This window comes from Urocitellus parryii, chromosome 9, assembly GCF_045843805.1.
Source record: "Urocitellus parryii isolate mUroPar1 chromosome 9, mUroPar1.hap1, whole genome shotgun sequence".
In the NCBI taxonomy this organism is placed as follows: Eukaryota; Metazoa; Chordata; class Mammalia; order Rodentia; family Sciuridae; genus Urocitellus; species Urocitellus parryii.
The window spans coordinates 53,038,229-53,053,370 of NC_135539.1; the positions used below are offsets into that span (position 1 = coordinate 53,038,229).

A 15,142-nucleotide genomic window follows, 5' to 3' on the forward strand; every position below is an offset into this window, starting at 1 on the left:
GTCACAGGAACTATTTCCAAAGATTTATGAGTTATTTATTCTCTTTAGAGGCTAAAGGAGGTCTACCAGGTACCTATCTTAGCTCATGAAATCGGGTCTAGGCTTTAAATTATCTTTGGCCTCCAATCTCAACGAGTTGTAACTGAGGCAAGTTTTGAATTGTGACCGGGCTACTTTGGAAGTGTCTGGTAGCAATAATACATGGCTCTGGATGGGGATGGGGTAGTTGTTAGATCATAAAGCTATGGAGTCCTGGGACACAGAAAGGAGCCTGGGAAATGAGGGTCAGGAACTTATTTGAGTCAGAGTCTCCTGTGTGATGCATGAGCCCTTAAGACTTGACTCGGCTTCGTCACTTTTCCCTGAACAGTTGGCATGAGGGTATCATGAGTCCAGCATACCTCAGCCACAAGAGCATTGAGGTGAAAAACCCTGTTAAGAGTGGCCAGAGAGCCAGGTGAGCATCAGCCACACTCCGGGTCTGTGTCAGATCCAAACACAAGTGGTGATTCACCAGCTGTCTGTGGTCTGGACTTCTCATTCACTGCCCACTGACTTGCTTCACAAGCATGAGGAAGGAAGTCCACGTCAACTGTGTAAGACTGAGATTTCCCACAAGGTGGGAAGTTGGGATTTTCAGTGAACCATAGTAACTTCTCTGGACTTCAGCTGTTTCACATGAACAGGGACAAAAGAATCATTTGTCCTTATCTCACCTTCTAAAGCTAAGATGGGATGCGTACGAAAAGGTGCTTTTGTAGAGGAAAGTGCTGTAGATATGTTAGATTGTTATTGTTAGAACATGTTTCACAATTTTAAAATCCCTAAGGCACCCAAAAGTCTACTTGGATGTGACCAGCTTCACATGATGCATCTATAAAGATGGCACTTACTTTTTTTTTCCCTCCTAGTGGAGCTGATTTTATTTTAGTTGCTATTAAAGTTCAAATCAAGGTCCATAGGATCTGATCACTATAAAGGGCAGTATCTTATTATGGACCATAAACAGAAAAACATGAATATTTCTGAGAGTAATTAATCCCTTGCACCCTCAGAAATGGTCTTCTACCTTAGTAAATAGATCTGAAAAAAGAGACCAGTTTGGAGTAAATAGATCATTTCTTGGGTTGCCTTCAAAAATCTAGTTTCTACTTTATTTATTACATTATTTATATATTCTAATTTGTTATACATGATGGCGGAATGCAATTCATTTCACATTACACATATAGAGCACAATTTTTCAAGTTACTGATTGTATTTTCACACCATTCATAACCTTCATACATCTACTTAGGGTAATGATGTCTAACTCATTCTACCATCATTTCTTTTTTTGACAGTGTTGTTTCAAGGGAGTGAAGATGATTGTGTGTGCATTGCTGTGGTATGTTGTGATTCCTGTTAATGTATCTGCTTCCATACTACATTAGGGGATTTGGAAATTGTGTCTGCTCTCAAAGAGCCTTCAAAGAGCAAGTGTGGAAGACTTGAATGTTATCTGAGAAATACATATCAGACAATAGGAAAACATAGAAACTAGTGTCCTCAGAAGGTAAGCACTAGCTACTCTCTTCTGGAATTTTCCTTTTCCTCACATCTCAGAATGAATATCCATTCTAGAAAATGCAACGAAGAGAAGATACTTTTGTTTCAGGGGTCTGCGCATATATTCTTGCAGTTGCAGACTGTTTTCCTGGAGGTTTCCTTCTTCTGTGTGAATAATCCATAATAGGGCTGATTTACCAAACCAAACAGGATATGGTTGAGAAGCCAATTGTTTTGTGCTCCTCTGAAATAAGTGGAGGCATAAATAATCTAGTACAAATTTTTTTTTTCCACAAATGACAATGCCCTCAAATTTGAAGAGCAGTGGATTTGCAGTCTGAGTTGGTTTGTCAAATCTATTTCTAAAGTCACTGGAGGGTGTGGAAATCGATTAGTCCCTGGTGCCATTTTGATTTCTCTGGATCAAAAAGTTCACATCCCACCCAGGCATTGTGTCTCTTGTTTTTGTTTTGTTTTTAGTCTCCTGGCATTTTAATCAGGGAAAAGTCACAGTTATTTGGAGGAAAGTACTCCCAAGAGCTTTAATTAAAGCTGGAAGGATGAATCCGTTTAAAGTGTGGCGACCACTCTCATCAATAAAACATTGGAATAATTAATGAATTAAATTCTGCTTTGGATGTGAATGGCTACATTTAGGATCTCTGAGGATATGTCTCCTGAACAGTTAGATTATGCTATGCATTTAGATTTTAGAGAAGAAAAGAAAGAACTGAGACTGCATTTTTTTCTGAGATTCATAGTATCATAGACTGTTAGAACTTGGAGTGAAGGCTACATTATCTTTATTTTATAGGAAACAAAACTAAGTTTCAATGAGTTTAATGGCATGGGCTCCAATAATGCACTTAAGAAGAATTTTTATTGTACCATGGATACACTGAGTCTTTATTCTGAGTCCTCGATTGTTTAACTAGAAACAACGAAATAGGAAAAAAAATAAATTAATAACATAAGCAGCTTTAGGACACAGGATGGAATACTCTGGGGGAGAAATGAGCAAGTTTTACAGGGTGATCAACTCTGTTCATTGACAAGAGTTTTGTAATCACTCAAGACATAATGTGGCCTGCTAAGCAGGATGTGGCCATGTGCAAACCTTCAGATTGGGACTTCCCTTCGAGTCCCTTCATTCTGAACGCCTGGCTCCTCAGCTTGTTTTTAAGCCTCCTGGCAGACAACAGATCTCACAGGAAGCACCAATGTGGACATTCAGGTCCACAGCTAATGAGGCATTGTTTTTTTATGTCACTCAGTAATTTCCTAGAGAAAACAATGGGAACCAAAGACTGTTCCTGTCTTGAAGGAAAGTCAGCTTCCAATGTTACCTTATTAATTTAACACATGCAAGTATTTGTCCTTGTTGTTGCTACAGCAACAATATTTGGTGGGGTATATTTCATGCAAAATGGGAAAAGGCTGGAAAAGAAAACAAATATCATCTGCATACTTCTGTGCATAAAAATAGAAATGTATGTGTGCTAACATTCCTGTGATTAGAAGTATGTGCCTCTTGCCCTCAGTCTAAATTATACTGTAGTACTTGTTGGTTAATTTCTAAAACATCTATCCAATGCAAACAACCAGACAGCCACTTCCAAGGAGCTTCAGAAAAACTGGAAACACATGAAATTATTCATAATTAGGTGATCGGTGGATGATAACAGTTCCTGCTCTGTACACCGACACAACAAGCATGTCAATGAAGCCACTCAGCCCCAAAGGGAAATGAAGACAATTTTAACACAAGGTGAACTAGAAGCTAAGCTTTTGTGACAGTCACCCCTCAGAACAACCAAGGAGAAGATCCCTACCTTCTAGATTTAGAAATAGTCAGCACCCAACCCTTCTCAGTGTGAGTCTTCCGAGCTTAAGGAAAAGCATAGAGTATATCCAAAGATATACTTGAATTTGTAAGAGTGGTAACGAATGAAAAAGATATTGCACAATGTCATTTAAAGAAACACGCATTGGAGTCCAACCAATCTTGTTTCCAAATGCTGTCATCATCTGTGACCTTGAACTTTCACTAATTTCTCTGAATCTCAGTGTCCTCGTTTTTATGATGGGGAAAATTACATTTCCTACCCAGGACTGTGGTGAGGATTAAATAAAAAATAGGTCAAGTACATAGCACATGTCAGGCCACATAAGCTGTCAATAAATGGTAAGTGGTCTGTGAATGGTACAATTGCCATTCAAGCTGTTCAACAAGCATTCCCCTCTCTGTTCCCTACAGCACTTGTCAAGCTGTGCCTTCCTGCTGCCCCTTGATTAAGTATGGCTAAGTAATGTGCTTTGGCAATGATATGTGGAAGTGCTCTGTGAGGGAACCTCAAGAGCCAGCATGATGGTCCACACCTTCTTTCTCCTCCGGCCTTGGTGGCAGCACCATTTCAGAAGATGGCAGCTCCCTCAGCCTGGGTGCCAGGGTGAGAAGATGTGGAGCAGAGCTCCAGCTGGCCCAGTGCTGGAATAGCATGAGCAAGAAGTAAAACTTCATTTTGGAGGAACTTGGGTTACCTCACTTCTCCTGACCATGCTATTCTGTGAACAGAAAGAGTTGGATGCATTGAGATTTTTTTTTTCTTCTGTAGCAATCTTAAATTGTGCCTAACTCTGAAGAATGATGTAAAATCCTGTCCTCTTGACAAATGCTTTGTGAAAGCCCATTTGGTCTCCATGTTTCTACAGACATAGAATTGCCTTGCACAGAAGAATTGCTACAGTTGCAATTTCAGAACTCTTGCAAGACCACTGGCCCTACATTATTGAGTGCTCTCAGCATTACCAAGAATAGGACTGACTACATTACCATGCAAACATGCTTAGCACTGCAAAATGTAAGCTTTCCTCTAGAGGCACATCTGTCAATCATACTGAACTGCTTGTTGGTTTGGAGATGTGGAAAAACAAGTTACCAAGAGCTATTTGACAGAGGCAAATTCATTTTGTTTCCGGCTTAATCTAGAGCCCGATTCAGCAATCCCAAGGTAAAAGTCTCATCTTTTCTCACCCTCTCCACATTTCTCAGTGTTATCATTTAGAGGTTAGCATGAGTTCAGTCTCCTATAATAGGCTATTTCATTTTAAGTGTATGTTAAACTAATATTGACCTTTCCAAAGTAAAACAAAATCTGGTATTTGTGCTCAAAAGACTGAAATAGCAATAGATGTGGAAAGGAGAGGATAAATCATCGTTTTTTTTTCTTGCTTAGAAACTCTCTCTGAGAATTAGTCATTTTAATATATCTGGCATGAATGTAAGACAGGCTCTGGATACTCTCCTGGATAGGAAATCTGGATTCTTTAGCAAATACCTTTTTGTATAATTCGCAGTTTAACCTAAAGATCCAGGTACATATGTTTCATTTGCCAGTGGGTGAAAAACTCCAGAATGTGTACATCAGAACTTGGGTAGGAACATCCAGGTGTCAAATCTGGGCAAGATCAGGCATTGGGGATGGTATTGGGGATGAGAATAGGGTAGGTTAGGTTGCTAGAAAATGGTGACAATGAATGGGAAGGGGGAAGATGAGGAGGGATCAGTGGGGTATATAGTTGTGGCAGGGAAGACCATGTTAGAGCAAAGTAAGAAAAGCAGAATCAACATCATGAACGAGGTCACTAATAATTTCATACATATACATGAATAATAACTAACAGAGATCTGAGCCCTCAATTAAACCCCTTCTTGGGTGTGTGCTCCATAGACCTATGTAAAAAATACAATGCAACCCCTACATTCCCTTCTTCAACTCTGAACAACCAGAAAACCCTAAACTTGGAAACAGTAATTTCATGCACAGCTACAAGTAGAATGTATATATTTCATCAAGGGAATCAGCATATGTCAAAATAGGAAATGTGAGGAAAGTATATAGTCGCTGGAAAAAGATCAGATCTTTTAGTTGTTATCAGCCATCTGTACTGAAATTGTGTGAAGAGCCATGTATGAGGATCTGGGAAGGTCAGTGGATTCTCAGGGGGGGTTTCTGAACATGCCCTCCTGACTGTGTAGTGAGGGATTATTCTGTAGAGTTATGCCTAGGGCCTTTCCCATCTCTTCTCATCTGAAGACACTTTACCTGATATTGCTTCTATTCAGCAGCTTTTCAAAGCAACTGGAACCATCCATCCTTTACCCTAGCTAGCTAGGCCAGGTCTTGTGCTACATACCTGTATCCACTCTCTGTAGGAATCTTCCCCAGGAGTCCACCCATTCTCAGGGTAGTTCAGGCGGGAGCGCTCTGCAGACCAGTTGGTGCTATACTGGGAAGAAGCTGTGATTTGGTCAGAATGGATCTCTCCTGATTCCATGCCTAGAGCTTCCATACATTTGAAATCTAGAGGGAAAAAATGTGACCCAAAGTCATCAAAACATAAGGGATCAAAGGTGCAATTTTCTTTTGAATCTGGCAAACTAAAGAGTTCATTCACTCAGAGTTTCTCAAAAAGATAGCAGCAAGGAACTTAATAAAATATAGCATTGATACATGTATTTTCATGGCATCATTTAAAAATAAGGCCATGATTATCATCACAGTGATTAATGATTTTCTCATGTAGGTCTAGGTTGACAAAAATAATATTTGAAAGACATTAGGAAAGGGTGAAGATTCTGATTTATTTTCAACAATGAATGCATGCATTGTGCTGTGCATCTGTCAGATGAGTACACATCAAAAACTGTATTTAAAAAAAATTTTAGTTTGGATTATTTTCTCTAATATCTTGAAAAACTGAAAAAGACTCTATGTCTATTTGCAATTCATATTCAGTAGATTGGAAGTCTCTTGTCTTTCAAACTCCTTGCAATTGGCACCTCGGCCACCTCTCCCTCAGTCCTTTTGTTTCATGCCCCTTGATCCTGGAATGGTCATAATTATTAACATTCTTAGTTATTTTATTAAAACATAAAAGTGTCCATTAGGGCTAAACTACAGCATCATATGGCCCAAAGAACATCACAGTTTTATAACATAAAATAATAATGCTCACATCAATGACCACAAATCATCAAAATGTATATTCCATTAGGCCTAGTATATTTAGTGATATTGGGAAGGAAGTAATCAATTTTTGAAAAATTCCAATTCAAAAGTGGAAAATACACAAAGCTTTATGATTTAAATGGAAGTTTCTCAACCATCCAGAAAATTCCAGTTTCCTAGTTTGAATTTTAAATCCCGTAAGGTTGATGTATGAAAGGCTTGGTTCCCAGGGAGGCGCTATGGGGAAGTGGTAGAACCTTTAAGAGGTGGAGCCTGGTGAGAGGTCTTTAGGTCATTTGGGATGTGCCCTCAAAGAGGATTATAGGACCCTGATCTCTTTTCTACTCTCTTGCTTTCTGAGCATGAGGTGAGTGGCTATGCTCTACCACGCACTCCTGCCATGATGTACCATAATGTACTATCTCACTACAGGCCCCAAAGCAACGTAGTCAACAAGTATGGATGGGAACCTCTAAAACTCTTTACAATCTATTTATAATTTTGGTCTCTTTATATCTCATGTATTATATCTCAGGTATGTGTGACCCTAAGGAAAAGTAGACTAACATACTAAGGTTGAGTAACATATCAAGGTTTTGTGTTATCTGAATTTTCTAACCTAATAGATAAGGTTTTATGACATAAAAAAAATTTTTCCCACTGGTTTCACACATTAAAGTTAGGTTCACTATTTGTAATATAAACAGTATTTATTGGCACATAATAGGTCAATTAATTAGTCAAATTAAGTACAAATAAGATTTTCAAATGTTATTGGTTGTTTTATTTTCTAGTAAGATCTTGTCGAGAAGATACTAGCATCTCTGGAATAGGTCTCCAAATACCCCATGTCCTCTCAGTAAATGACTTGTTGGTCAGAACTGATGAAATATGAAAATGTAACTTTGTTCTTCCTATTTTGTTCTCAGACTCTGAAAAGGGGTGGAAACCACCTGAACTTTGAGAAAGGATTGAGTTAGTTGAGTACTTTAATAGGATAAAAAAATATGTTACTTTCTTGCTTTGAAAGCAAGGCATTAACAAAATTTAAAATGTGCTGCTTTTACATGAATATCTCCTTTTACTCGGGTAAGAAAGAAAATAGAATGGCTTCCCTCAGGGTCCTTCACAACCAACCGCCATACACTATTCACTCTGTGACTGTTCCGCTCATCAACTACCTCCCATTTGTCCTTATCATCTGGGATCCAATCCTCTCCTTTTATGATTCTTAGTCTATTATTCATTTGAGGGTGACAGGGAGGTGGTCTGGTCATATTTCATTGTTTTGAGGCACTCTTTTGCCATTTCCCACTTCTTACCATAATTTCAGAGGCTCATCCACAATTTTATGGAGAGAGCACACCAAATAGTTTTTCCTGTTGATATTCATAAAAACACACATACAAAAAATTTTTAAAGAGAAAAACAAACACTTAGAACCCCAGTTCACAAAACATAGCTTTAGCGTTGCATGTGGCCGCAGGTGTGTAGAGACGAATAACAGGGAATATTTACCACAGGGCTTTGCAAGATGAATAATACTGACCTTCTGAGACACTGCTCTGCAAGACACTGTAGTTTGCTGAGAAGCCTTCTTTTGCTATTGCACTGTCGGTATAAAAAACCATGGATAGAATGCCCGATGAGGAACGAATCCGACCTGGTGTTTTCTGTCCACAGTAACGCCCAATGTGAGGGCCAACTGGAAAGGCAGAAATATAGAGAATGTCAAAGTGTCTTTTCTTCTACAGCAGATGTAAAAATAACCATTTACAAACATGGGTCCCAGCAGAATCCAGAAGTCTATTCTAACCCAAAGCAAGTCTTCTCTAGTTAATTGGTTTGCAGCGAACATATTGGATCAGGTTTGCAGAGAGGATTTTAAAGTGTACTCAAAAGGGCAGTAACAGGCATAACCACATTCCCCAGTGAGCAGGATCATTTTCAGGAACAGAATCGAAATGCTTGCTTCAATTGCAAAGAATGAGATTTGGCCTGTCAAGTGGCACCTTGGCATTCATCTCCAGGGCCAAGTTGTATGCACAGCCCAGCACTGAGAGACTCCAGCTAGACTGTGCTCACTGCGTTCTCTTGGATTTGCCTGTCCTCACTTCTCCATCCTTGGAGGAGATCCTCTGAAAGACCTATGTCCTGAAAAGCAGAGCTGTACAGGGGGTCTACTCTAGGACTGTGAAAGCCCAATTTCCTTCCTCATTCCATCTTTCAGCCCTGGAGTCTAAATATGATCCACATCACAGACTTAGGTGAAAGACAAAGGATCATGTTCTACTCAGGACTGCATTTGAAGACCAAAAAATAATTGCCATGATTTAAAAATTTTAAAACTTTAGATGCTAACGATTTATACATAATAGTAAGTTATAAGCAAACTGAATGGAAATTGGGTCATTCTAGCTTGTTTTATTTTCTCTTCCAAGCCTAAGAGAAGTGACTACATTATACTGTCTGGTGGCCAAGAAATGGCCCAAAGCAGCCATTTGCCCATGCAAAACAGGAGAAAAAGTGTACCCGAGGCAATGGACAGTCTAAAACATTGACAAATGTGTATTAAAGTCAAACTGTTATTTGGCTTAAGCTGGTCACACCTTTGTTAAAGTGCTTTAGACAAACCTTGGCAATGAGTGATTATAAGTTTCCTCATGAATAATGCAGAAGACCCTTGTACTTAGAGAATATTTCCATTTCCCTGCCCAGTTCAGTAGCAAGACAAAAAAAAAAAAAATCCTTTCTCTCTAGGTTTTTTTTCATTGCACATATGGTAAAAAAAACACACCAGATGGTTTGGACTTAGAAGGACAATCTGGTATGGACTGTTTTCCCCTCCCAGAAATACATGGTTCTGTGCATTTCAACTAAGAATTATTGCTTCATTTAAGAATGCACAGTAGGTGGATATTTCCCTGGGGGAACAGGCCTTCAAGGGGGCATGGTGATCCAAGGCCTGTGTGTGCAACTCGGATGCACAGGACAGCTGATAAGACCTGGGAGATGTTTCAAGTGTGATTGCAAAAGCAAACCCCACAAGAACCCATCTTCTTGGGGTCCAGAGTACCAACTGAGTTCTTAATGGGCAGCTAATCTGAACACCTTCCTTTTTGGAATGTGTAGATCTTTTGCTGATATTTTTGCAGCCCGACCAATTCTCTTAAAATAAGCAGCCTCCCTACCCCCAACAAAAGAAAAAAAAAACTAAACTAATCTGAAGTGGTTCATATCTTTGAGTTCCTGCAAAATAGTTATATTGAATTCCTGAAAATGTTTCTATGCATTCAAAGTAATTAATATGTCTGAATTCAAAGACTGTTCTTTCTACTGAAATCCTCTCTGATATAACCAAATGTCTTGTGTATACAGAATGCTTTACCATGAAAAAAAAAAAACAAAAAACAAAAACAAGGAGGGTCACCCAATGAAGGGGACTGATAACAGAATATGTAAGGAGCATCACTTTGTCTTGGACTATCACTTTGCATTATGGGAAGAGAATTTTGTTAAATCAGGCTTCCCAGTTCTCAGAATAAAGTATCTCCAAGAGATAAAACTTACTGTCTTTGGCTTCTTTTCAGGTAAACCTCGGCCTCAAATTCTTCTATAAATGCTAATTTTTGCTAGATTTGATTCATTCTGGATGTGGTCCTACCATGAACTCAATATATTTTTCTTTCCCTGAAGACTTCCATGTTGCCCATAACATATCCAGGAAAATATCCTGCTACAGCCACAAACTCAGGTCTTTCCTTCCCTCAAACAAGAATCCCACTTCTTGTCTGTAATTATAAATGGGAGCTTAGAGTCCATTCATCCTCCCTCACATTTTTCCCTCATTTAAATTCCATTAGTGTGGTTTCATAATCTTTTTCTTTAGTTTGTGGGCAAACTTTTAAAGCCCTAATCCTCGGGGTCGTTTTCTGATCACCACAGCCACTGACCTTCTCAAGAATATGGCAAGGGAGGTGGTGAACATCCCAAGGAAGCTCTGGCGGCCGATCCTCCCCCTCCACTATCACCCCATTCCTTTGGGGAGGGTGGAAGGGGGAGTCTCTTTGAAAGAGGAAACAGAAGAGAACTTGTCTAATGCAGACTCATAATTTAGAGAGTCTCCATGACTCACTGGTTTATAATGTTTAAGACATGCTGGGTAAATCTGCCTTCTGTCCTTTAGAACATTGCCCCCGGACAGCAGCATGCAACTCTCTTTAGGAGCCCTCAAGATAAGAGAGTGAAAGGCTTTTGCCACGATAATACAAAGAGGTATTGAATTTTCCTGAACAACAGCGAGACCTTAGCCTAGCAAGCTAATGCAATATTGATCTGAACCAGAGTGGGTGAAGTACTCTTATCCGGCTCGTGTGTGTGCTCATTTGTGTATTTACATGAACGCAGCTATTGGATTTCCTCTTTGTTACCAGGGACCTAAAGGCCAAGGAGATGAATGAAAACTCTCACAAAAAACCACGAGGATAATTCAAAAATTGAATTATAGAAGAATGTAGGCAGGCAAGATGCACCAAGCTATCATTTGAGGGAGAACAGAACTAGAAGGTATAAAATAGAGTATTGGTGATGATTAAAAGATCCACTGGCAACAGTGGGTGGCAATAGCACACTGTTTTTGTTTATCTGTTTGTTTTTGTTTGTATTTTTTCCCAATAATTTCTGCAATAATTGCAACTCTATCTTAGAACCAAGATAATTTGGCTTTCTACTGCTTTCTAATGAGGGATGGGGGGAGCAAAGATTGACTGTGATATCATCCTTTGAAATGAAATATTTTGAATAAATAAAAAAGGGAATCATTTTGAAGGCACAAGATAGGCCATCTCTAACTTACTTAAACTAAGAAATCATTTGATGGAAAATATCTAGAGTACTAACAATAAATTTTGGAATTACACCCAATAGTATATTCATGTTTATCACTGTGGTTTAGAAGGTTAATTTAAAGGTAAAAGTAAATAAGAAACAAAACTTCCCTTCTTCCTATTATGAGACTTATTTCTGAGATGGTTGATTATTTGGGGAGGTGGGTAACAATGGCAGTTCTGTCCATAGCGATGTCAGCTTAGGTGGAGGGTTGACTGTATCTGCCCCCAAGTGCTGTGAGCTAACATTAGTCCTGTGAACTAAGCATTTTTTTTGCTCCAACCTTCAGCACAGGCTCCTGCAATGTCCACCAAGGCAGCATGTCTACTGTGGCTCAAACCATATGTAAACCTCCACCAATGCCTCCAGAATAGTTACTTGAGAATCCATAGAGTTTCAAAGAGAGAGATAGATGGAGATGTGTGATTGACAACATGCATGGCTTGAATTTTGAGTTTTGGAGTAAACTGTTTTTCTTCAAAGCCAATTTGAATCAATGGATAGCTTTCAATTACTTAGTCATTTAATTCAATGTTTATGATAAAGTGCAACATAAAATCACTTGATGGTTAAAAGCCTTCAGCGCCTTCTGCTTGTTGTTTTTGGAAAAGATATCAAAGACTAACAGTAATTTTGTTGGCAGAGGAAGTATGTGTGTTGAACTACTATGACAAAATGTTTCTAGTGACACAAAAACCACAGGAGGACAATTTCTCATTTTGCCTAAAAAAGAGCTGTTATGCAGGTGTAGCTAGATAAGGCCAGGTAAACAGTAACAAAGATACAAACATTTTTTCATAGTCCAAAGCCAGTTTCCCCAGGAATAAGTGAGAAACACACCATAGTTCAAAACATGGGTGAATTGCAAGGCTGATGATTCTTATTGTTCATTGTTCTTTGCTTCAACTCAGTGATTTTCTAGAGCCAGAAAATTACTACTTTGGAAAACCCTTGACACTAATAACAATGTGCTTCTTTCTGAAAATACTCTAAATAAGTTGGTTGATTGGACCTTCTCTTCAGATGTCAATTTAAATGAAAGTTCTAGAAAGGAAGGCTGCAAACTTGGGTTATGAACAAATAAACCCATTATTAAGTGTCCCAACTATTGTTACAACACTATTATAATATTGTTTTCCTAATTATCATATTGAATACTTGGAAATCAGTCAGTACTGTGTTTAGGAAAAAATCTCATTACTTAATGAAGTAATTGCTAAGATCATCATAAACCTATTTATAGGTAAAAGACCAAAGAAGATATTAAACTAAGGTTAACTTAGTAAATGGGTGCATTTACACCAATGAATGTAAGGCATCTCTAAAATCAGTTTTTCTCTAATACAATTTACAGATAAAATTACTTATAATTGTAATGTTATTTCAAAGACCTAGGCAATCTCGTTCTCATTCTACTTGTTCTATTTTTTTTTAATTTTTAATATATATTTTTAGTTGTTGATGGACCTTTATATTTATTTATTTATTTATTTATTTATTTATATGTGGAGCTGAGAATTGAACCAAGTACCTCACACATGCTAGGCAAGTGCTCTACCACTGAGCCACAACTCCAGTCCCTCTATTTGTTCTTTATTGACAACTTATTCTAACAATTTTTCCTCCTACTTGAGAATAAACTCCAATTCTGTTTCATAGATGGTTATACTTCTCTAGCTGAATGACCACTAAGGACTTCCAAGTTGTCCTTTCTGATCTGTGTAGTGTGTGTGCACTGGAGAAATCTTAATATTAAAGCAGACTAATCACAAGAGAAGCAATGCAGCTGCAACACATTATTTGATGCTATCTCCCTCCATTCAGAATTTGGGTATGTATTTTTGCCATTCAGTCTTCGAATTCACTAGGATTGAATGGAAAAAAAAAACTTTCATTCGATGTCCACATGGATAGTTTCCCCTATGTCCTTCAAATATTTGCTCAAATGTTACTTTCTTGATATGGCTTAATCTGACCACTCTATTTAAAGTTTTAACCTTTACTTCCTCCTCCTCTAATTTCTCATCCTTTCATTCCGCTCTGTTCTTCCTTTGTCCTTTTGAGCTACTATGAAAAAAAGATCCCTGTATCTCTCTCCTTTCCACTGGCCTTCCTTCCTGCGGTGGTTTTTGACAGTGACATCTCCCTCCTACCCCTCCCCCCCCTCTCCTTCTTGGTTTGTGATACCACTTGTCCTCTTCTAACATCCCAGGCACATATCACTTTATTTGTACTGTGCACTGTTTATTGTCTGACTCCCTCTGGAGGAATATGAACTCCGAAAGGGCAGCCATCTTTAATTGTTTTGCTTATCAAGTGGTTAGAACCGTGGGCCTGATACAGAGTAGGTGTTTAATAAATATTTTTTAGATGTAGGAATTAATTCAGTTAATAGGAGCAAAGAATATAAATGATATATTGTAGTGACTCAAATTGCCAAAGATGAAAATTCCTTAAATAGCAAGTGTGGAATGAGGAATGCCCAAATAATCTCATTCTCTTTCCTAAATGTCTAAAAATAAGTATTTAACTTCTCTGATTCTTAGTCTGTATTTTTTTTTTTTTGTAAAAACAAGTGGTTTTATTTCAGTGCTCTCTGAAGATCCCATCCTCTGACAGTTTATGAATTAATGACCAGTAGGCAGGACAGTGAAATGAGGAAAATGATTTAGTCAGGAAATGTATGTGTTGGTCTCTGTTCTAAAGACCTTGAATAATCCTTCATGGCCTCAGCTTCCTTATCTCTAAAATGAAGGATTTGCACAGATAATTACTAAGGTCTTTCTGAGATAAAATACTTCATCTCTGGTTCAGTGGAGAGCTGCCATTTTGCTTTGTTTTCCCTTGCCCTTTTGAGCTATTATGAAAAAAAAAAAAAAAGATGCATGTATCATGACACTTGTAAAAGAATCCCCGTACCCTGCCCCCCAGGTCTTTCCTCTTTGGGGAATGCTTCATACTGATCTTAGCTCTTACCATCAGGGAATCCATCCCAGATTTCTAGTCGGTCATAGCGACAGAACATCCCCCCTGGAGGATTTGAGTCAGGCTCTAGGTCAAAGCTTTCAAATTCCAGGATTATCTCGGACATCTTTGGTGCAAAGATAATATAAGTGCATTCAAGGCCGTTTGGATATTTTTCAGGGAATCCAGGGGACTTTATCACTCCACTAGATGTTGTGTAGTTCTGGGAACATTCAGGACCTATGAATAAACGAGAAAAAAAAAAAAGGAGGAGAGTGAAAATCCCACTTAAATAACTTCACTGAGAAATAACCTGGGCAAAGACAATATTTTTCTAATGAAAGCCCACCATTATAATCACTCTCCTAATCATGCATTACTCAGCCTTTTCATATTAGTGATAGGTATGGCAAGTCAAATTCAGATTTATTGTGCTCTCCTTAGTTTTCCATTTATGTGAAGCAATTTAAAGCCTTCTGCTGTTGCAGGAGGAAAAAAAATGACAAATATAAAATCATGTGGGAACAATGAATGAGTAAGCTGCAGAAATCTCGACAGAGCCCTAGAGAAATAATTATAGCCCCTTCAAGCTTAAATCTTTAAATCTTGAGGCTGACAGCCCTTTATTGGTGAAATAGAACATTTACAAAGGCAAGGGAGAGAATTCTGCAGAGGGAGTTTGGGTTTCAGATTCCTACACCAGTGACTCAGTAACTCTGCCAGATGTGACC

The 15,142-nt window shown here is 38.4% G+C and overlaps 1 protein-coding gene across 2 annotated transcripts in view; it reads right to left on the reverse strand.

The window, feature by feature from the left end:
* Positions 1 to 15,142, reverse strand: part of Nrp1 (neuropilin 1) — a 141,707-nt gene that overhangs the window by 62,446 nt on the left and 64,119 nt on the right. For both annotated transcript variants that reach the window (XM_026405168.2, XM_026405167.2), the window contains exons 5-7: positions 14,424 to 14,651; positions 8,110 to 8,265; positions 5,746 to 5,912 (exon numbers count right to left, since the gene is read on the reverse strand). In XM_026405168.2, the coding sequence (XP_026260953.1) occupies positions 5,746 to 5,912; positions 8,110 to 8,265; positions 14,424 to 14,651 (551 nt within the window). The remainder of the gene's footprint in view (positions 1 to 5,745; positions 5,913 to 8,109; positions 8,266 to 14,423; positions 14,652 to 15,142) is intronic.